The sequence below is a fragment of the Canis aureus genome, chromosome 21 (genome assembly GCF_053574225.1).
Source record: "Canis aureus isolate CA01 chromosome 21, VMU_Caureus_v.1.0, whole genome shotgun sequence".
In the NCBI taxonomy this organism is placed as follows: Eukaryota; Metazoa; Chordata; class Mammalia; order Carnivora; family Canidae; genus Canis; species Canis aureus.
This window is the reverse complement of record NC_135631.1, coordinates 16,843,811-16,871,571: the sequence shown is the minus strand read 5'-3', so window position 1 is coordinate 16,871,571 and position 27,761 is coordinate 16,843,811. Positions and strand designations below refer to the sequence as shown.

At 37.8% G+C, this 27,761-nt stretch overlaps 1 protein-coding gene and 1 long non-coding RNA gene across 2 annotated transcripts in view; both read left to right on the top strand.

Annotated features, from left to right (window-relative positions):
• The window catches only part of LOC144293382 (uncharacterized), a 324,951-nt gene that overhangs the window by 214,385 nt on the left and 82,805 nt on the right, over positions 1 to 27,761 (top strand). The gene's annotated exons all lie outside the window — the stretch shown is intronic.
• Positions 24,960 to 25,895, top strand: LOC144293373 (olfactory receptor 9G19-like). The gene has a single exon (XM_077864465.1). The coding sequence runs from the start codon at positions 24,960 to 24,962 to the stop codon at positions 25,893 to 25,895; it is 936 nt and encodes a 311-aa protein (XP_077720591.1).

Here is a 27,761-nt window from a genome sequence, read left to right as displayed (position 1 = left end):
ATGATATAATAACAAAAAAATTAGAATTGGAAAACACCATGCATTCATTTATTCAACAAATAATTATTGAACTTCTTTTATGTGCCAGGCACCAAGCCTTGTGCTGCATACAACAGTGAAGAAAACAAACATCATTCCTGCATCTGTGCAGTTTGTAAGATAGCAGATCCAAGATGTTCTTCTGCTCATTACCCTTCTGATGTGTCAGTCAAGTCCATAATGAGATACACAGAAGTAATGATAATATCTTCCTTATCATAGATTATCATGAAGATTAAATTAAAGAATGGATGTGGAATCACTGCATAAACTATAAACAGTTTTTACTGCTTCTCAATAAAAACCATTCAATGAAAACAGCAAAAGTCTGGAACGAGAGTGTTATTGGAAGTGTGTCAGATCTCCCAGTATTGATGCTTTGGCAGAATCTTAGGGTGCAGTACTGGGAGGGAAAACAAAAGCCGTTGGGACAGCCACTTCAATTCTAATCCCAGATCCATCACTTGAGTTTTCTGATTTTGGGGATGTCTTTTTAATTTTACCTATAATCTAGGGATAATAACGCCCAGGTACTGAGGATTTGTAACCAGTTTCTTGAAGGGGCTGAAGTTCACAGAGTGTAAGTAGGAGACAACTTTATTATTTTTCATCATTGCCCCTTCAAAAAGTTACTGTGTTATCTCAGACCTCCCTCCCACTTACTAACATTACAGGCAGATCTAATAGTTTTTCCTTGAAAGCAGGAAACAAATGGTTTTCTTTCCTCCTCTGACTGTAATGTCAGACTACATACCCTTCTCCCAATTACAACATCCTCCTCTCCTGCCTCAGGTGCTTTTGACAGTGGTCAAAGGGGGCAAACCCAAGTCACTACTACTGGCCTTCCCTCTTATGTCCATGATCAAAGCCAGGATGCAAAGAAGAGGACAGAAAGAGCTGGCTGGAATAATTGGAATCTAGTGACAGAGGCATGCCTCTTTCTCTTGGGGGATTCTTTCCTGCATTCTTCAGAGCCAGAATGCCCCTCAGCCCCACTAACCCTGACCTCTGAGTTCAATCTGTTAGTCCTCTGAGAAGCCAATTTCCCTTCTGGCTGGACATATATGGCTCCTTCAGTAGCTCCCTGGCTTCTTGTCTTGACTCCTGGACTGTGATGATATTATCCTACCAGGAGGCTGACTTGAGGGAGTTCTTTTTTAAGATGACCCAGAATCTTCCGTCTTTCATGTGGCCCATGCCTGGCTCCAGAAAACACAGGCACTGTTGTGCCCTCCAAGTTCTGGAAGAATAGGCTCTGTCCCTTAGCTTGGGTGAAGGTAAAAGAGAGTCACAGTGACAATTCTTTCCAAAGAAATCCTCCCAAAATTATTACTTCATTCCCCCAGGTGCTTCTCTTCTAGGCTCAGGGAAAGTAGAGGAAAGTGATCCAATCTGCTAATGCTGGAGGATCTGGGATTCAGGGTGGATGCTCCCACAAGGAGATGTCCACATACTCTGCTTTAAAAGTCAACAGATTCAGCTATGCCAGCTTGTACTTGATTCGGGAATCTCTGCTAAAACTCTGAGATAAGATTTAGCATCCTGGTATAATTTAAATCAGATAATAAGTGTTAGGTGCTTAGTTTTGTGCCTTGCTATAATAAATGGTCAAAAAATACAGACTATATTACTCTTGGGACATTGGCTAAAGTATTTTTTCACCTGTGACAATCCCTAAATATTACTGCATGTAAAAAATTTTCTCTTTTATTGTCAGATACTTCATCATCCTTACTAAAAAAAATTACAATTTTTTAGTTTACAATTACAATTTTTAGTTTAGCGATTTCCCATTCCCTGAGAAAATGTACAAATCGCAGTTATGTTTTATATTTGCACAGTAATGAATTATAGAAATAAAGACTTTACTTTTTGCTTTGTTTAAATAATGAAACCTTAGAAATAACAGTTGAAGTTAATTTACCCACAACCTTCACATTAGAACTTCAGTAATATTTGTATCCTGCCCTTGATAATACTCTCAGGTGGTAGGGAAAATAATGAGACACGGAAACTCCTTTCTCACTTGTATCTTGGATTAGGAGATGAGAATAGGAATACCAGATTCCTAATGAATTATCTGTGTGATTTTAACTGTAAGTCTGCTCTTGTAGGTAAACTGAGGATAATTACCCTAGAGTGTTATTTTTGAGATTTTTTTCTGTATTATGGTAAAGTGTTTTAGAACAACATACCACAGTGAAACCTTTTTGGGGATGAGACACTGAAACATTAAAAAAAATAGGGAATGTGTTGGGTCATCTAGGTGGCTCAGTTGGTTAAGCTGTGGCTTTTGATTTTGGCTCAGGTCACAATCTCAGGGTCCTGGGATGGAGCTCCATGTGGGGTTCCAGGCTCAGCGCGGAGTCTGTTTGAGGATTCTCTCCTCTGAGCCTCCTCCTATTCACATGTGCACTCTTTGTCTCACTCTAAAATAAATAAATACATCTTAAAAAAAGGGTGAGGTATCATTAAGCACTTTACACATCCTCTGGAATATAATAATCATTGAATTTTTAGGTCTACAAAATAAATTGAGGAAGACTGCACCTTATATGTATCACATCCCTTCTTTGTGGTGATTTAAAAAATATTCATAGAAATCTGACATTAAATAAATCTGTTTATATTTGATTAAGGCCATGTTTCCCAAACTTATTTGGCAATGGAGCCCTTTTAAAAGAATTCTTGGTGACATGTTATTCCATGTTGCAGTTTAAAAAAACTGTCTTGTAGGGAAAGAAAGGATGTGATAGAGATCCAGATATTTCCTTTCACTTGAAATAGAATTAATTGAGCTTTGAGAAGTGACAGAGCTTTCCTCTTCTCCTGATATTCTGTTCAGAATATTTTTTCATTTACAAAAACACTTAATAAGAAAAGCACCAAGTATGTATTTCCTACAAATATTTCCCCCTTTAAAAATGAACTTTTAATTCTTTGACCTATGGAAGTTTTAAGATATGTAGTCAAATCTATAATTTTTTGCACTGATGTTAAGCTTAGAAAATGCACCATTACCCCCACAGGGTAATGTTTTCCTGCTATTATGCTTACATTTGCTACTCCTGCTCTGAGTAATTTTTCAAAGCAAAGACTGACCACCACCCCCAATTCTTCACATATTTCTCATTTCTTTTCCCTAAGAAACTAAGAAAAACACTACTGTTCCACCCAGAGGCCCTGATTCCCATTGTGCAAGCCTCCTCTTCTTCTCAGTGGCAGCCACTCTTCCAAGACTCCACCATGTCCTCAATAACTTGCAAATATACCCACTTTTTTCTAAGTCATCCACAGTATAGTTGATACCAGACTACAACTCCTACTAAGACTTAAGTAAAGACTGTAGGTAACGACAGAGTTGTGTGATTCTGAGGGATAACTTGGGGCCACAACATGGCCCCCCTGAGTCTGTAGGCGGCTTGCTTCTGTGATTGGATGAGACCCACCCACATTATGGAGGGCAATCTCCTCAAACTTCACTGACTTAAATGTTGATCTCATCCAGAGACACCCTCACAGAAACATCCAGACTAAAACAGGAGGACCAAGAGCACTCGAACTCAGACCCTGAGGCTTTGTCTCCTCCAGCTTTTATTAAGAGGGCTAGCAGATTAGCTATAGGAATTATTAATTTTGGGAAGCAGAGAAAAACATGTTTATTTCAAAGGGTAAAAGAATAGGCTATTAACTCAAGGAGGGGGGAGCAGAGGAGCTGTATCTGGAGAACAATGTGGTCAAGAGTCAGTGGACAGGCTCAGCACCTCACGAATCCCCAGTGTGTCCAGGACTACAAGATTCAGTTCTCAGATAAACTCCACAGCTGGTTGCTCACAACTGCCCACAGCTGGAGCTTACCAGGCCAGGCGGGGGCAAGCTGCCCTATCTTTGTCCTCATGTTTCTTGGCACAGCTATACTTTGCATGTTGATTGAAAAGCCCTTTTTGTTCACCAATGTTCCCCTAGAAGAATGCCTACTACAGAGTAAGTAATAATGCTGTTGAATGAATAAGCTGAATGAATTGTTGAATGAAAAAGCTGTCCAATATTTAATATTATCATATTCATCCTTATTTCAGCAGAAAATATTTTCTTTGTCTCAGTGTGTCTACAGAGCTGATGGACATTCATAGCAGCACTATTTACTGTAGCCCAAAGCTGGAAACAACCTAAATATCCATTGAAGGATGATTGGATTATGAAATGTGGTCTATCCATACAGTGGAATATTACCCAGCCTTGAAAAGGAAAACGATTTTTCTTTATGTTACAACATGGATGAAACTTAAAGACATTATGCTGGGATCCCTGGGTGGCGCAGCAGTTTAGCGCCTGCCTTTGGCCCAGGGCGCGATCCTGGAGACCCGGGATCGAATCCCACATCGGGCTCCCGGTGCATGGAGCCTGCTTCTCCCTCTGCCTGTGTCTCTGCCTCTCTCTCTCTCTCTCACTGTGTGCCTATCATTAATAAGTAAAATAAAATAAAAAAAATTAAAAAAAGATATTATGCTAAGTGAAGTAAAAATAAGATGATATATATATGTGTTAAAAGCACTACATATGGACAAAAGACAAAAAGGAAATAAAAGAAAGAAATCATCTACCTTAGTAGCAGTTATATTCGTGTGGTGAGACTGGCCAAACATGACTTCTTAAAAAAATTTCTCTGTAGTACTGGAAGTCCTAGCCTCAGCAATCAGACAACAAAAAGACATTAAAGGCATTCAAATTGGCAAAGAAGAAGTCAAACTCTCCCTCTTCGCCGATGACATGATACTCTACATAGAAAACCCAAAAGTCTCCACCCCAAGATTGCTAGAACTCATACAGCAATTCGGTAGCGTGGCAGGATACAAAATCAATGCCCAGAAGTCAGTGGCATTTCTATACACTAACAATGAGACTGAAGAAAGAGAAATTAAGGAGTCCATCCCATTTATGATTGCACCCAAAAGCATAAGATACCTAGGAATAAACCTCACCAAAGATGTAAAGGATCTATACCCTCAAAACTATAGAACACTTCTGAAAGAAATTGAGGAAGACACAAAGAGATGGAAAAATATTCCATGCTCATGGATTGGCAGAATTAATATTGTGAAAATGTCAATGTTACCCAGGGCAATATACACGTTTAATGCAATCCCTATCAAAATACCATGGACTTTCTTCAGAGAGTTAGAACAAATTATTTTAAGATTTGTGTGGAATCAGAAAAGACCCCGAATAGCCAGGGGAATTTTAAATAAGAAAACCATATCTGGGGGCATCACAATGCCAGATTTCAGGTTGTACTACAAAGCTGTGGTCATCAAGACAGTGTGGTACTGGCACAAAAACAGACACATAGATCAGTGGAACAGAATAGAGAATCCAGAAGTGGACCCTGAACTTTATGGGCAACTAATATTCGATAAAGGAGGAAAGACTATCCATTGGAAGAAAGACAGTCTCTTCAATAAATGGTGCTGGGAAAATTGGACATCCACATGCAGAAGAATGAAACTAGACCACTCTCTTGCACCATACACAAAGATAAACTCAAAATGGATGAAAGATCTAAATGTGAGACAAGATTCCATCAAAATCCTAGAGAAGAACACAGGCAACACCCTTTTTGAGCTCGGCCACAGTAACTTCTTGCAAGATACATCCACGAAGGCAAAAGAAACAAAAGCAAAAATGAACTATTGGGACTTCATCAAGATAAGAAGCTTTTGCACAGCAAAGGATACAGTCAACAAAACTCAAAGACAACCTACAGAATGGGAGAAGATATTTGCAAATGACATATCAGATAAAGGGCTAGTTTCCAAGATCTATAAAGAACTTATCAAACTCAACACCAAAGAAACAAACAATCCAATCATGAAATGGGCAAAAGACATGAAGAGAAATCTCACAGAGGAAGACATAGACATGGCCAACATGCACATGAGAAAATGCTCTGCATCACTTGCCATCAGGGAAATACAAATCAAAACCACAATGAGATACCACCTCACACCAGTGAGAATGGGGAAAATTAACAAGGCAGGAAACAACAAATGTTGGAGAGGATGTGGAGAAAAGGGAACCCTCATACACTGTTGGTGGGAATGTGAACTGGTGCAGCCACTCTGGAAAACTGTGTGGAGGTTCCTCAAACAGTTAAAAATAGACCTGCCCTACGATCCAGAAATTGCACTGCTGGGGATTTACCCCAAAGATACAAATGCAATGAAACGCCGGGACACCTGCACCCCGATGTTTATAGCAGCAATGGCCACGATAGCCAAACTGTGGAAGGAGCCTCGGTGTCCAACGAAAGATGAATGGATAAAGAAGATGTGGTTTATGTATACAATGGAATATTACTCAGCCATTAGAAATGATGAATACCCACCATTTGCTTCAACGTGGATGGAACTGGAGGGTATTATGCTGAGTGAAGTAAGCCAGTCGGAGAAGGACAAACATTATATGTTCTCATTCATTTGGGGAATATAAATAATAGTGAAAGGGAATATAAGGGAAGGGGGAAGAAATGTGTGGGAAATATCAGAAAGGGAGACAGAACGTAAAGACTGCTAACTCTGGGAAACGAACTAGGGGTGGTAGAAGGGGAGGAGGGTGGGAGTGAATGGGTGACGGGCACTGGGGGTTATTCTGTATGTTAGTAAATTGAACACCAATAAAAATAAATTAAAAAAAATTTCTCTGTATATTTCTATATTGAGTTAAAAAAATTCGTTTTAAAAATCTACTTTAAAAAGCCCTGGAATTTTCTTTGGAATGTCCACTTAATTCTCTACTGTCTTTCTCAAGGATAGTGACTATCCTCTTATTTATTTGTTTGTTTGTTTGTTTATTTATTTATTTAATTTTAATATAATTTATTTATTCATGAGAGACACACAGAAAGAAGCAGAGACATAGGCAGAGGGAGAAGCAGGTTCCTCTCAGGGAGCCCGATGTGGGGCTCTATCCTGGGACCTGAGATCAGGACCTGCGCCGAAGGCAGACACTCAACCACTGAGCCACCCAGGCATCCCCTCTTATTTATTTTTAATTGAGGCTAGGATTTGAGAAGAATCCTGTTTAACTCATGTATTCTTCATTTTCAGTCAATAATATTGTTTTAAGCATTGTCTTGCCAATGTATAGACTTAAAGTATTTAGTTTACTATTTGCTGGTGTAAAAGATGCATCACCACTCCTGTTCCATATCTTGATTTGCCTGATTTTATACCTGAGGCCCCTGTGCCATGGATTTTCTACCTGATGAGATGTTCTTAGGAGGTTCTGAGCCTCTGGACCCTCTGGTGGGAGACTGTGTCAGGAGGACGGGGAAGGAGCAGAAAGGGGGAATGGGAGATGGGGCTGGGGAAGCAACACTTACAGTTTCACTAAGCTTGTTTTATAAAATTGAGATCCAACTAATACTCTGGTAAATATGTGAGTAGCTATGTGGGAAGCCTGAAGGCATAAGAATCATTGACAACATTGATAAAAGACCATCAATCTTGTCTATATACTATCAAGAAAATATTGGACTCCGAAGATCATTGGATATGAAGTCAAAGTTTTAGACTCTCTTACTAACTTTCGATGTGATCTCTGAGAGCTAATTTGCTTCTAGGACAGCTTCATTTTCCTCATGTATAAAATAGAATTTTAAGTATTTATGAACAATGAAATAAAGATTATATATGGAAGTTAAATAGTATAGAAATTTTTGACATTTATTATTAGTGTTAATCAAAATAACCAGAGAGATATAGTGTCTATCCTCAAGAGGCTTCCAACCAAATAAAGCATGGCTAATGTATAAATGACTAAGATTAATTATATTGTTATAAGAAGCAAGTATATGGTTTAATGGAGGCTCAAAGGAAAGAATAAAGGAAAAAATATAAGAAGAAAAGGAAGAAGGAAGCTTCATGTTGGATTAAAGCAGTGAATGATTTCACAAAGGAAGTGATCTTTGAGATTGGCAGCCAAGGTAGAGGTTGGATGTCTAGCCCTGGTGAGGATACCAGGTGGTGAGAATGGCACAAGGAAGGGCTCAGTGATGTGACAGAGAAGGGATCTGATTTAGCTGAGGTCATAGGAACTGTGAAGTAAAGGGGTAGGGGCAGATGGATAGAAGAAGAGATGGAGTAAGATCCCATAATCAGTTTGAGGAGTTGGGGCATTATTCTTTCCATGGCAAGAAGCTGACATTTATAGTGGTAGGGCTACCAGGTAGGACAACTAGGTTGGAGAGGTGGCCTTGTGGAGAATGGTCAGCAATGAGGAGAGACTGGAGATTAGGGCCTGATAGGAGCTAACACAATGGCCAGGGTGAGGAGAGTGATGGCCATACAGTGAGAACACTTATTATTGGTTGAGCTCTTGCTACATCCCAGACACATTATGTGCCTTATTTAATTTTCCACTGTAGGCACTGTTCTTTAACTGCTATTGCATTGGAAGGAATCAAAATGAGAGTTCTAAATTTAATTTGTTTGAGATCAAGAGACGGTGTTGCAATCTAGAAGTGTCCGTGGACAAGACACGTGTTCTTCAACGCAGCCAAGATTTGAAGTACAGTTTTTCCTACAGCTTCTAATTTTTATAACTAACCTTCTGGGTTTGCCAGATTTTGCTGAATTTGGAATAAGTTTTTATTTTGTTTTGTAGGGTCGGGGGTAAAGCTGCAAGGAGACAGGATTGCAATCAATGAAATGATCATGCGAGAAAGTGGCCCTTCTGCTCTGCATCAATTTACAAAGGCATCACCCATCCCTTGGGTCAGTCCTTCTTTGCTGCCTCTACTGTGTCAGGCCCTGGGAGCCAACTTTCAGAGTTGAACAGCAATTATCACACAGGAAGTTTTCTCATTTAAAATTACTTTGATTAATTAGTTCCTCTGAAACTTGTTTAGAAGTGAAATAAATACTTAGTTTTGAGTTCAGTAATTGCAGATCTCTATGCACGCAATCAATCCTAATGATGCCCAAGGCATCTTGTTAGACAGGGGAACAGTAGCAATGTTGGGCTTTGAAGTCTCAATCTTACACCAGCAAGATGAGTTTAAGTTAGCATTTTGCTGTAAGGGGTTCTCTGAAGAATATACTGATGGCTCAGGCTTCAAACTCGCATATAGTCTTTTTTAGTCAAAGAAATGTTAGAAGTGAAAACTACCTTAGACAAACTCTGGGCTGAGCCCTTTCTTTGTCAAGGGAAGAAAGTGATCTGCTCAAGGTCCTGAAGTTAGAGGCACAATTCTGTCAAGAACCTGGTCCTCTTGAATGTAGAGCAATTACTCCTTGTCAGGTACCATGACACCTGCTCCTGAAAAAGTAAGGAAAGAAAGAAGGAAGGCAGGAGAGAAGGAAAAGGAAGTGAAGGAAGAAGAGAAAGCTCCAACAACTCTCACACTGGCAGGGAGTATTAGACATTTTATAATTAACTTGTGGCTATTTCCAAAGGAGCTTCTAAAAAAAAAAAAGACAATTATATTCTTATGGAATTTTAGAAACTTGTGATAGAGCAGCAAAGGAGAATTTTTAAAAAAGAGAATCAGGGGATCCCTGGGTGGCGCAGCGGTTTGGCGCCTGCCTTTGGCCCAGGGCGCGATCCTGGAGACCCGGGATCGAGTCCCACATCAGGCTCCCGGTGCATGGAGCCTGCTTCTCCCTCTGCCTGTGTCTCTGCCTCTCTCTCTCTCTCTCTCTCTCTCTCTGACTATCATAAATAAATAAAAATTTAAAAAAAAAATAAAAAAGAGAATCAGTGCTTTCTGGTACTTCCTGATGAAGCCAGTGAAGGCAAGGAAGTAGTTTTGAGCACTCAGGGAAATAATGACACAAGCTTAAACCTTTACCTCTATTCTCTTTTTACTCATTTTTTAAAAATTAGATCTTTTCTCTGAGAAATATTTGATTGATATAATCTCTTGATGAGATATAGCCGTGCAAATATATATTTTATGTTTTCTTATATGTGTAAACGTTGCACACACGCACAATACAGCAAATATATGTCAGAACAAACATTATACTAGCCTGGTGGGGGGAGGCAAGGTTCTGGAATGAGATATTTAAATAGATATTACAGTGTTAAGGTTTAAGATAAAAGTGAGAAAGTTGCAACAAAAGGCTCTTTTATGCAAAAGAGCAGTCAGGGACCCTGGTCTAATAGCATAATCATTAATCAACTCACCATGGATTAGAGACATAAATGTAAGACCCAGAACTATAAAAACTCTTAGAAGAAAAAATAGAGGGAAAGACCCTTTACATTGATTTTAGAAATACTTTTTTTTTTGTATTTGATGTCAAAGCATCGAAAACAAAAACAAAAACAAGCAAGTGAGACTACAGCAAAGTAAAAAGCTCCTGCATAGCAAAGCAAATAATATACATACCAAAAAAGGCAACTTATTTATTGAGAAAAAAATATTTGCAAACCATAGATCTGATAGGTGATTAACATCCAAATTATATAAGGAACTCAAACAACTCAATGGCAAGCCAAACCAATCCAAACAACAAAAACTTGGTTACAAAATGGGCAAAGAATATTCATAGTTATTTTTCCAGAGATGACATATAAATAGACATAAATGAGTATATATAAAGATACTCAACACCACTAATCATCAGGGAAATGCAAATCGAAAGCACAGTGAGATAACACCTCATGCCTGTTGTGATGACTATTATCAAAAGACAACAGAGGGGCTCTGGGGTGACTCAGCTGGTTAAGTGCCCGACTCTTGATCTCAGCTCAGATCTTGATCTCAGGGTCATGAGTTCAAGCCCTGCATTGGGCTCACATATAAGAAAAAAAAAAAAGACAAAAGATAACAAGTGTTGTGAAGGATGTGGAGAAAAAAGGGCCCTTGTGCCCTTTTGGTGGGAATGTAAATGATTACAGGCATTATGGAAAAACAGTACGGAATTTCCTCTAAAAAGAGAACTACCGTATGATCCAGCAATCCACTTTTGGATATTTATTCATAGAAAATGAAATTAGTACCTTGAAGAGATATTTGCATTCTCATGTTTTCTTTCTTTCTTTCTTTCTTTCTTTCTTTCTTTCTTTCTTTCTTTCTTTCTTTCTTTCTTTCTTTCTTCTTTCTTTCTTTTTCTTTCTTTCTTTCTTTCTTTCTTTCTTTCTTTCTTTCTTTCTTTCTTTCTTTCTTTCTTTCTTTTTCTTTCTTTCTTTCTTTCTTTCTCCTTCCTTCCTTCCTTCCTTCCTTCCTTCCTTCCTTCCTTCCTTCCTTCCTTCCTTCTTTCTTTTTTCTTTCTTTCTTCTTTCTTTCTTTCTTTCTCCTTCTTTTTTTTTTTGATTGAAGTTTATTGAATACACTGTAGGAGAGCAGTGGGCAGGAGAGACTGTGAGGAGGTGGTGGTGAGGGGGGTATGGGAACGAATAGAATTTCCCCTTTTTTGGTAACTGTGCCTGGTTGTAAGTAGCCCATTGGTTAGTTAGGTCCTGTGGCTATTTCAAGGTGGGTCCCTTAATAAGCCTGTTTTGCATTCAGTGCGGTTGCCACCGTGAGTCCTTGTGCCTTGCTCAAATTTACATTGCTCTAGCCTGTTGCCTAAAAGCAGCCTTTACATCCCCGCTGACAGGTCAACCATGACAAATCTTTGGCATTTGGGCAGAAGTCTCATCTTCAGTAGCTTCTTCCTGCTGAATGAGGGGAGCAGAGATGTCTCTACCTATGGGTCAGTTGGGGAATTTATATATAGGAGTTACAAAATGTAGAGGCAGCTGCACCCAAGGTAGACAACAGGTTTGAATCCCTGACTAGATCATCTGTAGGCTGGAAGTTATGGCAGTGAAGGAGTTTCAGCTTCAGGAGGAGAGACATCAAAAAAGACAGCAAAGTAGGGGCAACTGGATGGCTCAGTTGGTTAAGCAGAATATATGTATATATAAATGTTTATATATACATAAAATTGGAAAATTGTCCATGGCAGAGAGCATGTTTTAACTTTTCAGATTTCTTTTGATATCTAATGTTAGACATATAATAGATATCTTAATTATCCTCATATCAAAAAGACTCTTGAGTTCAGCTCAGGTCATGATCTCAGGGTCATGGAATCAAGCCCCTCATTGGGCTCTGTGCTGAGCATGGAGTTTGCTGGGGATTCTCTCTCTCTCCCTCTGCCCCCCCACCTCATGCACACGCTTGCACTCTCTCTCTCAAAAAAATAAATAAATAAAATCTTTTTTTTTTTAAAAAAAGACAAGAAAATTATTATGAGAAAATAACAATTGCACCACACTGCAACATTATTCACAATAGCCAAGATTTGAAAATAATCTAAGTGTCCATTGATGAATGAATGGATAAAGACATTGTGATTATATATGTTCGCTTTTTAAAAATGAAGGAGATACTGTCTTGGCGATGGATTGGATGGATCTGGAGGATATTACACTAAGTGAAATAAACCAGAGGCAGAAAAAGACACATAATACATGGTTTTACTTATATGTGGGATCTGACTTAGATATGAAATTTAAAAAAGTAAAGTTTATAGTAAGAAAATGATGATTACTCAGGGCAGGGAATTTGGGGGAAACAGAAAGATTAGTCAATGGGCACAATATTTCAGTTATGTAGAACGAATAAGTTCCAGAAATCTAATGTATTGGATAGGGACTAGAGTAATTAATCCTGTATTTTATACTGAAAATATGTGAAGAGAGTAGTTCTTAGGTGCTCTCATTAAACACACAAAAATGATAACTATGTTAGGAGATGGATATGTTACTTAGCTTGATTATAGTTATTTCACTATGCATATGTATGCTAACATCATACTGTATGCCTTAAATATATACAATTTTTATTAAAAATCAAGTTAAAGAGGCATGTGGAATTTTATTTTCTTATTTTTACAAATTGCGTAAAATGCAAGTAATTTACCATCCACATTTGGTGATGATTACACAACTTATTATTTGATTTTATGCTTTTATATTAAAAAATAATGTATGTTCATGGTAAATATTCCAAGAAGGCATGCAAATGAATACCTGGCAAGAAGTGATCACAGCCCAGATCTCCAGCTTCCCTCTTTGGTGTGGGGCAGTATTAATAGTTCTGTGTTTCCTTCCAGAAGATTTTCATCCCTCATAAGAATATACGTGAACATATCTTTACATACACAGGCAAATGAAAAGATACTGCATACACTGTGCATTGATTTTTTAAATTAAAAAAAACCTTAGACATTATTATGTTTCAGTATGTTAATTAATTAAGTAGCTAACCCCACAAATTTTTATCAAGTACTACTGTGCCAGGTGCTATGTAGAGGGCTATGCCAGGTCAGGGATATAGTACCTTAGTGAGTAAAAACAGATATAGACCTGCCTTCTTGGGGTTTATGGTATAGGGCCACAAATATGGTATAGTACCATAAAGTAAGGATTCTTGGTCATGGATACCTTGAAAGGCGTAGATTCTACAAAAGTGTTTAAAGCAGCAGAGCCTGGCTAATGAAAGATGTATATTGCTGAACAGAAGTATGGATACACTAAATATGTGTTATTGCTATTATTCAGCAAAAGGTGTCAAAATTCTCCCTGCTAAGCAGAAGTTGGAATATATTTTTTTGGCTGTCCATGTATGGGTAAATAATTATATAAAAAGGCAAGAATTTTAAATATTTATTAAAAATGTCATTAATTACATTTAATATATTTGTTAGTCTTGGAAAATAATCTTTAATTACCTTTTATTTCCATGATATAGGTAGTATATTAAAATGTGCCTGTTACTAAAAAGAATCCAATATTGAAGTAGACAGAAGAAAAATGAAAACCCACTCAACTTTCCACCTCATATTCACCCCGCTGACATTCAAGTTTCTTCTCATGAAGTAGCAACCTACTCATGAGCCTGCTTAAGATTCTTTTTCCCTCTCCTTCTGCCCCTCTCTCCCCTCCCATGCATGCATGCATTCTTTCTCTTTCTAAAAAAATCTGCTTGCAATTACATTTTCCACAATTAAATTTTCTTACTTGGAGGTAAGGACTGCATTTTTATTTGTCTTTGACTGTTAGCAATTGTAAGGGCAGGTTTTAAAAACCTATTTGTGTGATTTAAAAAAAATATTGAGGTTGACACAGAATATATTTGTTTAATATTTAAATGAATGATCAGGACTATTTTAGTCAGGATAAGCTAGATTACATTATATTTCAAGTCCATGAGACATATCGTCTTTTTACTAATTGATGACTTCAATAAGCCAGTTTCCTTCCCTCTTTTGGTGTCACTATCACCAATACGTGGCCACCATGATTTGGCAGAAGGAGAAGAGATAGATTGGATGATGTGTATGAGGTTTTATAGCCAGAAATAGAAATAGTGTACCTCACTTTTTTTTTGTATCCCATTGTTAAGAATGTAATCGTGTGATCCTGACAAGTACAAAATAGGCTGAGATATGTGGTTGTCCTGTGTACCCAGAAAGAGGAGATGGGCTCAGTGAGCATCTAGCCTGTCTATATTAGTAGAGGGGAAGCTCTTTGAGAACTTGGACATCTTTTTTCCTTTTAAGATAAATTAAGTGGAAGAACAAGCATTCCTTACCAATGTTTGCCTACACTGATGCTATTATACACACTTAAAATTCCCAATCACTCTGCTCTGATTTGAAAATCATTCTTAGGAAACCAGTAATTCTTCATTAGGACGTCTTCTCTTTATTTTTCTCAACAAGATCTATGTGAAATATCAGCATACATTTATTTCCTCCTCTTGGCAAAGTTTCATTTAGCCTAGGTTTCTTCTTTTTCTGAATATGTACAAAATGACAGAATGCAAAATCATTTTAGTGTTTGACAAATATTTTCAACAATCAAGTCTGGCAGGTCAGCATTTTAAGGCACTTTCAAGGAAATTTTACTGAATTAACTTTTTTTTTTTTTGCCCAAATTCCTTTGACAATCCATTTCAAGAAGTGTCAACATCACTCTGGAAGGCTTTCTTTTTGAGGAATGAAAATCTGAAACCTCTAGCCCAATGGCTGTGAAAACTTCTACTGAGAATCTGATAGACCTACTAATAAGTAAGCACACAAACAAGATTTCTACTGAACATTTTCAGGGAGAATCTTGGACCCTTTGAAACTCACCTGTGTTCTTCCTAATGAACAATGGACCTAAAATTAGAACTCCTGCTCTAGCAGAGGTAGAGAAAACCATTCAGGTGAAGAAGAAAAAAAAAAAAAAAAGAAGATTGAAAACTAAGTGCTAGAGCTCCTAAATATACAAGATGCATTGGGATGAGTTCTGATTATACTGACTCTGCCATTAACTCTCTTCATGATCCTGGGCAAATCATAGAAGTGCTCATAATCACACTAAACAATTGTTTTCCTCTGCAGTTGTGACAACCTGAACTAAAAGCACCACAAGGGCAAGAAACCTCAGATTTGTTCATTGCTTTATCTCTAGTGTTTAGCACATAATTGGATAAATGGTCCATAGGCACTGTTCAATAAATATTTGACCTATGGCCACACGGGACCTAAATTATTGCTATTTGATTCTGTCTCTGATTTGATATAAAATCAATTTCATGAAAAAAAGAAAGTTGGCCAAAAATAATTTTATTCAGTTATTTATCTATGAACACTGAGAAAGTCCTTCTACCACTACACTGGACTTGAGGAACTAGCTCCTGGCAAAAGACAGAATCAGGTATTTAGAAGTGTGGCCTTGGACACACACACATTGTTCATGGAACACTGGGCTCAAGGGACAAGAGAAATACAGACTCTCTAAAAGGATTGAGGGGACTTGTGACCCTCCTGCTCCAGTTTCCTGCCCTGAATAAGTAAGCTATTTTATAAGTACATTGTACAGAAGAATTAACCATTCACAAATACAGAAGGTTCTATTTATTTATTCATTCATTCATTCATTCATTCACTCATTCATTTATTTAATTTTTAAGTAGGCTTCATGCCCAGCGTGGAGTTCAATACAGGGCTTGAACTCACGACAGTTTGGTGAAGACCTGGACTGAGATCAAGAGTCAGACACTTAGGTAACCAACTGTGCCCCCAGAAGGTCCTTATTATCTGATGTAAACAGATATCAGGCAAATGTTTATGAAATACACCAACATGGAAAACAAAACCAACATTTTCTATTATATTGCAATGAAGTGTTTGATGGAATGGATCTTGAAAAACAGAACAAAAACTATGAAATGCTATACCAAATTTCAATTATGAAATTTATACAGAAAAACTAATAAAATTAAATACTGTGAAGAGCATATTATTTTCAGCATTCCATAATGGTTTTTATCGCTTATTCATTCATGAAGGGTGTTAGTTTTGCAAAACCCATTGGAGAACGTCATCAATTTCCTCAGAGGTTTCTCTTAATTTGTGTATCTCATTCTCTTTGAAGCCCTATGGATGCTTCAAACCATCCATATTGGTCTTCCTTTATTTAAGTGTTAGCTGGCTATATGTCAGATCCTCAGAGCTCAGAGATGTATCTGCAACTAACATGTATCTAACACAACAACTTCCTCCTGTTATCAGCTTTCATTGTATCCTTAGAAGATAACATGACAAGGTAAACCAAACTCAGACCTTCAAATATATTGACTTTTTGGTTGTGTAAGTTAGCTATTATGAAGCAGAGAGGTATGTTTGAGTATTTGGCATTTCCTAAGTGTTTCTTTCTTTGAATATTTGTGTCTGTGTGTGTGTGTGCACACATGTGTGTTAGGCCTTCTGTTTCTTAACATCACCACGTAATGATTGGGATTTGGGTCATAAATACATACCACAGAATCTCTGTGTGTATTCCATTTCCTTATTCCTCTAGGATCAGTGTCTCTTGCATTTGGGAATATCCTAATAGAGCTTTCTTTTTCTGGCTGATGCTATTGTCATTTTGTCTCCCCACTGTCCCATTATTATACTCTCCTCAGGGTGCTGAAGGGTAGAATTTTACAATAAAACTAGCTAGCAATTTCACATTAGCAGAAAAACTGTAATTTCTGAAATTTTAGTCTTTCACCTCCTCAAGACAGATGCAAAATGCACTGCAATGTTCAAAACAGATAAGTGAAACCTCAGGAGCAATATTAATATCCTAAATTTATATATCATTATTGTGCATTCTAAATAAGGTTCTAAACACTTTAAGTGTATTAACCGATCAAATGATTCACAGGCTTAAATGCAGTTGCTGACATTTTCTGTTTTTTTTTAAAAACAATTTTGTTTTCTTTATTTTTTTAAAATATATTTTATTTATTTATTTGACAGAGAGATAGAGAGATAGAGAGCACACAAGCAGGGGGAGTGGCAGGAAGAGGGAGCAGGAGAGAGAGAAGCAAGTTCCCCACTGAGCAGGCAGCCTGACACAGGGCTCAATTCCAGGACCCTAGGATCATGACCTGAGCAGAAAGCAGAGGCTCAACTGACTGAGCCACCCAGGAGCCCCAAAACAATTTTCTTAAAGAATTGTTGTTTCATACATTTCTCATTTTTCTGTTGTATGTTGTTTAGGAATGTTCTCCGCTGCCCTACACAGGTTTCTCTCTCTTTGAATTGTTTAAGGTTTGAAGGAGATAACGTCCATAAAATGCTCCACCTTGTGCCTGGCATCTCACAAATACTTAGAATTGTAGCTTATTCCTCTTATTAATATTTGAGAATGGGGGCAAGAATGGAGGGGACCCTAACTTCTGGATATTACACACTGTAGTTTGTACAGAATGCATTGGGCTGGTGATCACCTAGTACGAAGCACAGGGAATAATTAATTTTGTTGGTGCGGGGGGCATGGGGAATACCAAATATATTTGGTTAACTTCTGGCTAAAGCATGTGGCTTGAGTAGGAAGCAATGCCAGATATAGTACCATGTCAGGACATTCTAAGCAGCAGCATGCTCAAATCAAGGATAGGTGGTAACACTGGAGGCTTTTCCAGGCAACACAGCTTGAGTCCTGAGGGCCTGCACCATCAAGGGCATGGTGGTGGTGAGTAGCAGAAGTGGCTGAAGAGGAAGGCTGTACTGATGAGCCTTTGTGTCTTGCAGAGGACCTTGACACATTATCTTGTCCAGTTGCCATAGTGTTCTGGAGGTTATTGAGATGGACAGGCGATTTATAATAGGGTCATAAACAACAACAGTAACATTTTTTTTCTGATTTATGTTCTACCTATAGAAGTCCTAATGACCCACTCTAATCTGTACAGTCATATTTTGGGGGGAGAGTCTCTCCCATCATGCAATAGTCTCTTCCTAAAGTCGAAGAACACAGTCAGTGAGTATGAATCTATTCCTTCTTTCTATCCTTCCAAAAAAAAAATGGCCTCTGGCGCTTCGTTCTTGACACAGTTGCACCAAGCAGCTCTGTCCTTTTGCAATCTCTGTGTGGTTCCTAGCAACTCTAGGCGCTCTATAATGTGTTCCATCTCTCGCCTTACATTAGTTGCCCCTCCATTTTGTGCTTTGAGATTGGTCATGTGTGGATGTGCATTGTGCGGCTTGCACTGAATGGAAGAAGTGCTCTCCCAGTCCCACCTGGAATGGTGATACACCTTCCTAAGTCACGGTATAGGGGTGACCTGTAGGTTTTACAGAGACCCAAAGATATAGCCCTTTGCCTGACATAGTATTGTTTCTTAAAATGCCAGTGCTCCACATGGTCCATAGAATATACACCACAGCCATTAACATGGACTTCCCAGTCCTGTGCTATCTGGTCTTGCCCACCGCTCTTGCTTAATTCAGTGCTGCTCTAGTTCTCTCTCCAGGGTCCAGCCACCCTGAACTTCCTTGAATCCACATTGCTTTTTCTCAACTCGGAGGTTTGCATGTCTATAACCACTGTAAGACTGCTCTCTGTAGCCTCCTGGCACTGCCACCCCATCTTTGTCACCACTTTACCCAGCAAACTCCTGTTCCTGTTATCCTTCATTTCTAAGTTTAATATTAGCTCCTCAGATAAATCTTCCCTAAGGTTACACCTTATGTCGTGTCTTGTAATACAATTGTGGACACTTTATTGTGATGCTTCCATGACACTAGTCATAATGCATAAATACATGTTATATAATTATTTGATTTCTTCCCCCATACGGCAGTAGGTTCCAAAAAGCACTGTATCTTTATTTTAATTTTTACTTGTTTTTTGATTTTAAGTGATATTTATTAAAACCTTTATATATGTTATCTCATTTCACCCTTATAACAATTCTATGGGGAAAACAAGTTGTTTCCATCTTATAGATAGGAAAACTGAGGCTTGGTGAGTTTACTTGCACTGCTCCTGGTCACACAGGTAGTGAGTTCTAGACTTGGGGGTCACACTTAGGCAATCTCAGTCCTGGCTTGCTTCTTAACTGTTACAAACTCACCTAAGACCTTACCTTGACTCATGGTTATATCTATCCCAACATCTGACTCAGTATTGGATATCTGGGAGTTGCTTGATAAATATATTTTGAATGTATAAATATAAAGTTTGATGTAGAGATAAAGTTTGCCCTAACCATGTGGCTTTGCTTCTGTCTCTCAATTTCAATTTCTCAAATGCCGTCTCTCAATTTGATTGCTTACAAAATGGTTAAGTGACACTCAATATGGTTCAGAGCTAAAATTCTTTAGTCTTTGCATTATCTTCATTATCACCATTATCATTAAGGACTACAAATAATTCTTGAGAATCTATTGTGTGAAAATAATTCTATTGGTTATTCCTTTCTCCCAGATTCTGTTTTATCTCAAATACATAAATGATACTCACAAAGGAAATGGACTTTGCATGTTAATTGGACCAATTATATTCATAATAAATGATCTCTCACTTCATTCTAGAAAGATAACTGAGCATTATAATTGTTCACTTGGCACCAGAAGAGCACATGAAGATCCATTTTGCTTTGAGTGGCATATCCCAAAGGGATGCTCAGGCTTATATTTTCTCCTGGCATTGTTACCACTAGAAGGAGGATTCCTGTGGCGTGAATTGAAGGCGCTTTTTTTTTTTTCCTAAGGTAATGTGAAAAATTGTGGAATTGAGTTGAAAATCAAATGAAGTCATTACATTCATAAAGTAAGTTGTGTTTAACCAGATGAAAATGCTCGGTAAATCACTATATGGACAACACTCTCCCCCATTCTTCCTATAATCAAACCATAACATAATTTGACTTTATGAAATACAATTAAGTTTTTCTTTCTTATTAGCATATTTGATGAAAATAGCTGAAATGTCTACAAATGTCTTGTGTTCAGTTCCTTTTTTTTACAGCTCAATATGTTTATTCATCATACTGTGGTCACCACAAGTGTACCTACTATCTGCCACCATACAATGCTATCGCAATACCATTGAGTATATTCCCTATTTTGTGCCTTTTATTCCCGTGACTTCTTCTTTTTTTTGTATATATTTTTTATTGGAGTTTGATTTGCCAACATATAGAATAACACCCAGTGTTCATTCCGTCAAGGGCCCCCCTCAGTGCCTGTCACCCAGTCACCCCATCCTCCCGCCCACCTCCCCTTCCACCTCCCCTTGTTCATTTCCCAGAGTTAGGAGTCTCTCATGTTCTGTCTCCCTCTCTAGTTTTCCCACTTATTTTCTCTCTTTCCCCCTATAATCCCTTTCACTATTTTTAATATTCCCCAAATGAATGAGACCATATAATGTTTGTCCTTCTCTGATTGACTTATTTCACTCAGCATAATACCCTCCAGTTCCATCCACGTCGAAGCAAATAGTGGGTATTTGTCGTTCCTAATGGCTGAGTAATATTCCATTGTCTACATAGACCACATCTTCTTTATCCATTCATCTTTCGATGGACACCGAGGCTCCTTCCACAGTTTGGCTATTGTGGACATTGCTGCTATAAACGTTGGGATGCAAGTGTCCCGGTGTTTCACTGCATCTGTATCTTTGGGGTAAATCCCCAGTAGTTTAATTGTTGGGTCATAGTTCAGTTCCTATCTTTTTCAGTGAAACAGGCAATTAGATGTGCATGTGATAGATATCTTCATCTTCATGAATCCTCTATAGCTCTATGTTATCATGTATGGCCCACTATTGTCTCTCCTTATATCTTGCAGGAAACTTATTAGCCTGTAAAGTAGGTCAAATTGTAGAAATATCAACTTGAGTCATTATTTTCATGACCTTAAAACATTTCTTTTTCTATGTTAGGTAGTACATGGAAGAAGAGCTCAAGAGGAGTACAATTTTTATCTATCATCTATCATCTATCTATGTATCTATCTATCTATCTATCATCTATCTATCTATCTATCTATCTATCTATCTATCTATCTATCATTTATCATCATCATCTATCTATCATCTCTACCCCTATTTACATGTAATCCAGCTATATAGATTTCTCTCTATATATCTATCTGTACCTATATCTGTATCTATTTGCCTCTTTTTATTTTTTCACTTTCTTAGATATCTAAGATCTATATATAGAAATGTAGATAATAGATAAAATGATGGCAGGTGCATGTGGCCTGGAGAGGATGAACTAAGAACTCAGTTACTTGTGGATGACCATTTTCAGAAGCATCTACCTTTTAGAAACGTCTCCCTACAAGGAGGTGTTTGAGATATGGAGAGGAGAGATGTTTTATGGGGAGAAAGTTTCTGAGCATTCCTTGACTCTAACAAGGCATGCAGTGGAGCTTTAAGTCTACAAATGAATGACAAGTAAAAGTAGTTCAAAAAAGCTCTATGTTGTGTGTCTCCACATATAAGAACACCATTCAGTATATCATGCATCATATTAAACTCATTCTCTTCACAAGGGTTTTTGGAATAAAAGATTTCAAAGTTGGTAACAAGAATGGTAATGTTTTGCCTAAATTCCTGGCTGATTTACTTGTCTTTTGGATGCTACTAATTGTATATATGGGCTGCTAAAAGGTTTTTTTTTTTTTTTTTTCTAAAGCCTTTTGAGGGAAATCTCTGGTCTGCACAAAGTAGTGGGTAAGACTTCCTCATGTGAAACAGGTTTTATTCTTGCCTTTATTTTTTTGTCCTGATCTTGTTTTTCCTTTTTCACATTTTCTTATTTATGCTACTTACCTGTGTCTCATGTCTCACCCTAAACACCTGCAACCCTTTGTTAATATGTAAAAGCATTGACATACATATTAACATATGTATATATTGACATGTATGTATATTCTATATTTTAATAACTGGAGAGGCAAATATGAGAGATTGGGGAAGAAATGTCTCTTGCAATTTTCATTCCCAATATGATTCTTCAGTCAAGCCCAGCAATTTCCCACCTTGTGTAAAAGCTGCATGTTGAATAGGGGAGGTTTCTGCATGACAACACGTGAAACTGTAAGGACTCATAGCATAGCTGCAGTTGGAAGTCCTTGGAAGGTAAAGCAAATATATCTGAAGGACAGATGACTGAGGTGAAGAAATTGCGAAGTCATAGAGAATGCAATCTGTACTTTTAACTTCTAGTTTTCAAAGTGCTTAATCACATTTGTGATCTCTTAGAGGTCCTCCCAACTAAGGAAGGTAGGTGAGACAGTAGAGTTTTGAGCTTTTAAGTTCATTTAAAATTGCAGCAGCTGGCGCACCTGGGTAGTTCAGTGTTTGAGCGTCTACCTTTGGCTCAGAGCATGATCCTGGGATTCTGGGATTGAGTCTCGCATCAGGCTCCCCACAGGGAGCCTGCTTCTCCCTCTGCCTATGTCTCTGCTTCTCTCTCTGTGTGTCTCATGAATAAGTAAATAACATCTTAAAAATAATAAAATAAAATTGGCAGCATCAAGACCAGAACTCAGGTCTTTTGGTTCTTGGGCTTAAGACTCTTTTAGGAATATGCTTTGTGAAAATGACCACCTTGAATTCTAAGAGTATTAAAATAGCACTTATTCCAAACTTCTTTTGCTTATTATGAAGAATTTCTACCTTGGCAATCAATATAGCATTAGTATGTATGTATACATGCATTTTTATTTATGTATTTTAAAGTTAAAAAGTATAGATTCTTACAATCAAATAGATACAATTCCAAGAGAGCAATTCTTAATTTTTCTCCCTTGATTTTAAGTTAATAATGCAGCACATGAGCAAAACTACGTTTTTTTTTTTCTCAAACATAAAAGAATTTAAAGCCTTGGATTTAAAGCATAAATATTAGCTCAGAACTCTGACAGTGATAATTTAGCTCTTTTTTCTTTGTCCTGTGCTGGAGTAGTAGATGCTCTGGGGGTTTAACACAGACAAGTGGAAATGGTGCTTCCTGCATTGCTGACAATACACCCACCTCCTGTGTCTGCCCCAGAAAGAGAAAAAAAAAACTGTCAAACATTCAGTTCCACAACTTTTTGTATTAACAAATCACCATCCACTTGGTGGCATAAAACAAGAAAAATTTATTTTCTCAAAGTTCTGGAGGTCATAAGTCCAAACTCAATATCACTGGGTCAAAATCAAGATGTTGGCAGGGCTACTGTCCACCCAGAGGCTCCATTGGAGAATCCAATCTTTGCCTCAAAGGCCTGGTAATGCTGGTATTCCCTGTGGTTCTATCATTCCAGTCTCTGCTTCTATGGCCACACTGCCTCCTCCTCATGTGTCTGTAGTCAAATTTTCCTCTGCCCCTTTCCTATAAGGGTATTTGTGATTGCATTAAGGGCCCACTCCAATAATCTTCCCATATCAAGATTCTTAATTTTGAACTTAATGAGTCTTTCTTCATATAAGGTAATAGTCCCAGGTTCCAGGAACTAGAACCTAGATATCTTTATGGGCCATATTCAGCTTGTGGTATTGCTCTAAACCATTCAGTTTGGCCAGTTCAAGTGTTTTGTTTGTTTTAACTCTTTATAGGAAATTCAACCACATTATGAACACAATTATCCATTGATGAACAAGTTGCTTCTTTTCAGCATCCATTTGAGTGTCATACAAATAGCTAGAGCTCACATTCCTACTGTCAAAGGAAAACTATTCTATTATTCAAGTTACATACTTTTATTTTATGCATAGATGCATAAAATTGGTTTTGAGGATAAAAGTTGAATACAATGTAGTTATTGCTTTCAAGGAAATTATAGTAAATGCATTTCTGATGATATTCTAAAATATTATTAGAATAATAAAAGAATGCTTCTTCATGGAATTCTCTAGTAAAGACAAAAGGAGTCAATGACAAGCACAGAAACCAGAACTTCTTTTTTATATCTTTCACAAGGTGCTCCATCAAATGCAAAGAGAAAAGATAACTCAATCACCCTTTCCCGAAAAGGAGGGAAAATTAGTTGAAAGATATATGGTGACAGGAAGTAAAAGGTACAGCATAGTGAGTATTCTAACGAACAAGGGGTAGTGGAAGGGGAGGTGGGCAGGGGGATGGGGTTACTGGGTGACGGGCACTGAGGGCAGCACTTGATGGATTGGGCACTGGGTGTTGTACTATATATTGGCAAATTGAACTCCAATAAAAAATATACAAAAATATTATGAACTGTTGAAAAAAATGGAATTTTAATAGCTTTGTATGGTGACAGATTATGGCTACATTTGTGGTGACAGAACATAATGTATAAACTTGTTGGATCACTATGTTGCACACCTGAAACTAATGTAACATTGTGTGTCAACTATACTCAAAGAAAAGAACATGGTGACACACGTTATGTTATGTGCATGATAATTGATCTCCTTTGGCAGCATAAGACTGATCTCTGATCATCTAAAATGCGTGATACTTATTATGGCATGGTGTTTATGTCTCACAATGAACAACATACATGCATCAGTTGGGTATTTTAGTGATCTAAAATGGCAAATGATGAGGGAGGTTGATATACTGATCTACTGATATATTTATTAATCTTTTCACAGGAAAGGACCATCGAAACCCAAGATCAATGGATGAGAAAAATTTCACCGAAGTGAAAGAATTTATACTTCTAGGGTTCACAGCGGACTTGTGGTTACAGAAAGTACTCTTTGTTATTTTCCTCTTCATCTATGTTACCAGTCTTTCAGGGAACATGACTCTGATTTCTCTGATCTGTGCTGATTCTCGGCTCCACACAGCCATGTATTTCTTCATTGGGAATCTTTCATTCCTTGATCTCTGGTACTCTTCTGTTTATGCTCCCCAAATTCTTAGGACTTGTATGGCTGAAGACAAAAGCATCTCCTTTGCTGGCTGCCTAGCTCAGTTCTTCTTCTCTGCTGGTCTGGCATACAGTGAGTGTTACCTGTTGGCTGCCATGGCTTATGACCGCTATGTGGCCATCTCCAACCCTTTGCTTTATTCCCAGACAATGTCCTCAAGGTTATGTGCCAGTCTCGTTGCAGCTTCATACCTTGGTGGCTTTCTTAACTCAACCATCATTACCAGCGAGACATTTACCCTGAGCTTCTGTGGGAGCAATGTCATTGATGATTATTTCTGTGACCTGCCACCCCTTGTAAAGCTGGCCTGCGATGTGAAGGAGAGCTACCAGGCTGTGCTCTATTTCATACTGGCCTCCAATGTCATTGCTCCCACTGTGCTGATCCTGGCCTCTTACCTCTTCATCATTGCTGCTATCTTGAAGATCCGCTCCACTCAGGGCCGCCTCAAAGCTGTCTCCACCTGTGGCTCTCATCTGACAGCTGTCACCTTGTACTATGGCTCTATTCTCTTTATTTACTCCCGACCAAGTACCAGCTATGCCCTGGAAAGGGATAAAGTGGTGTCAGTGTTCTATACTGTGGTGATACCATTGTTGAATCCCTTAATCTATAGCTTAAGAAATAAGGATGTTAAAGAGGCTCTGAAGAAAATGTTAGATAAGGCACCATTTTCTTAAATGAAAGTACTTGGGAAACATGGCTATATAGGTTTTTTTTGGTGATCTTCACATCATCGCTATTAGCCAAGACTCTCAGACATAATGAAAAAAGCAAAAAATAAAATTATTGGAGAATGTGGAAACCCTTAACTGCAATAGTCTTTTTAAGTTGGTGCTAATGTATTTGAATATGTGCTTAAAATAAATAAGTGGGTATATTTGGAAAAACTGCTATGCCTGCCAGCTGGGAACAGAGTCTAAAATTCTTAGAATTCTGAAACAGAATTTCACCTGAGAAGGGTGAAAGGGAGTAGTTTTTGTTTTGTTTTGTTCTATTCTGTTTTTTTGCTTGCTATTATTCAAAGATTTTTTTTTTTTTTTTTTTTTTTTTTTTTGGCAGCAGACGCAGGAAAGAACAAATAACCCAGAGTCACAGTGAGCTTCCAGTGAAGGAATGTTTCCTAACAATTAGAATAATCAAGGAAAAAAGAATAGGAGCTGTATGAAGATAGAAATGGAGATGTAGATAGAAATAGTAACTAGACAGATTTTAAAAAGTTTTATACCCAATGAGAAGATTAATTGTGAAAATCTCTATTAGGTGAATCAATAATTGACAGCCATTAAAGATCTATGAATGTTTGGGTTTCTTTGCTGATTCAGTTTTATATATGAATTCATAGCAACTTAGAGAATGTTTCATCACGATGTCTCACATTTCCTAATTTTAAGTCTTTTTATGTATAAAACATGAAGCGGGATGCCTGGGTGGCTCAGCAGTTGAGCATCTGCCCTTGGCTCAGAGCATGATTCCAGAGTTTTGGGATCGAGTCCCACATCAGGGTCCCTGCAGGGAGCCTGCTTCTCCCTCTGCTTGTGTCTCTGCCTCTCTCTCTCTGTATCTCTCATGAATGAATAAATAATAATAATAATAAAAATAAATATAAAACATGAAACTATACCACACAAAAGAGCCCTAGTGTCAGTGACCAAGTATATTCATTTGTTAGTGTTGCCATAACAGAATGCCACAGACTGACTGGGTGGCTGAAACAACAGAAATTTGCTTTCTCATAGTTCTGGAGACTAAAAGGCCAAGATGAAGATGCCATTAAGGTTGATTTGTTCTGAGGCTTATTTCCTTTGCTTGCAGGCAGCCACCCTCCTGCTTTCTCACATGGTCTTTTCTGTGCACAAGTAGCTCTGGTATGTCTTTGTGTGTCCAAATTTCCATCTCTTCTTTTTGTGAAGACGGGTTAGATTGGATTAGAGCTCATCCTAACCATCTCATTTTAATTTAATTATTTTTTAAAAAGATTTATTTATTTATTAGAGAGAGAGAGAGAGAAATCATGAATGGGAGGGGCAGAGGGAGAGGGAGAGGGAGAGAGAGAATCCTCAAGCTGACTCTACACTGTGCATGGAGACTTGGGACTTGATCCCAGGACCCTAAGATCATGACTTGAGCTGAAATCAATAGTTAGATGCTTAACCTACTGAACCACCCAGGTGCCTCTTAACTTAATCACTTCTATAGAGACCCTATATCCAAATACACATTCTGAGTCACTATCAGTCAACATATGAATTAGGGAGTTTCCAATCGACCCATAGCATCAGGGTTTAATAGGAATTTCTTAATAAATGAGAGAGGGAAATGTACCCTGGAAGTGTAGTGTAGACAAGGAAGTGTAGAATATTTTCTGGTAGTAAAAAAAAAAATTATGGACCACAAATGACACACTCTAAAAAAAGTTTAATTCAAATAATTTGGAGAGTTTCTATTCTCAGACACATTTATGATTATATTGAGATTAATGATAAAAAAGTGTAAAATTTTAGTGAAATACTTTTCATCTAATCATATCCTAATTAGTATATCAT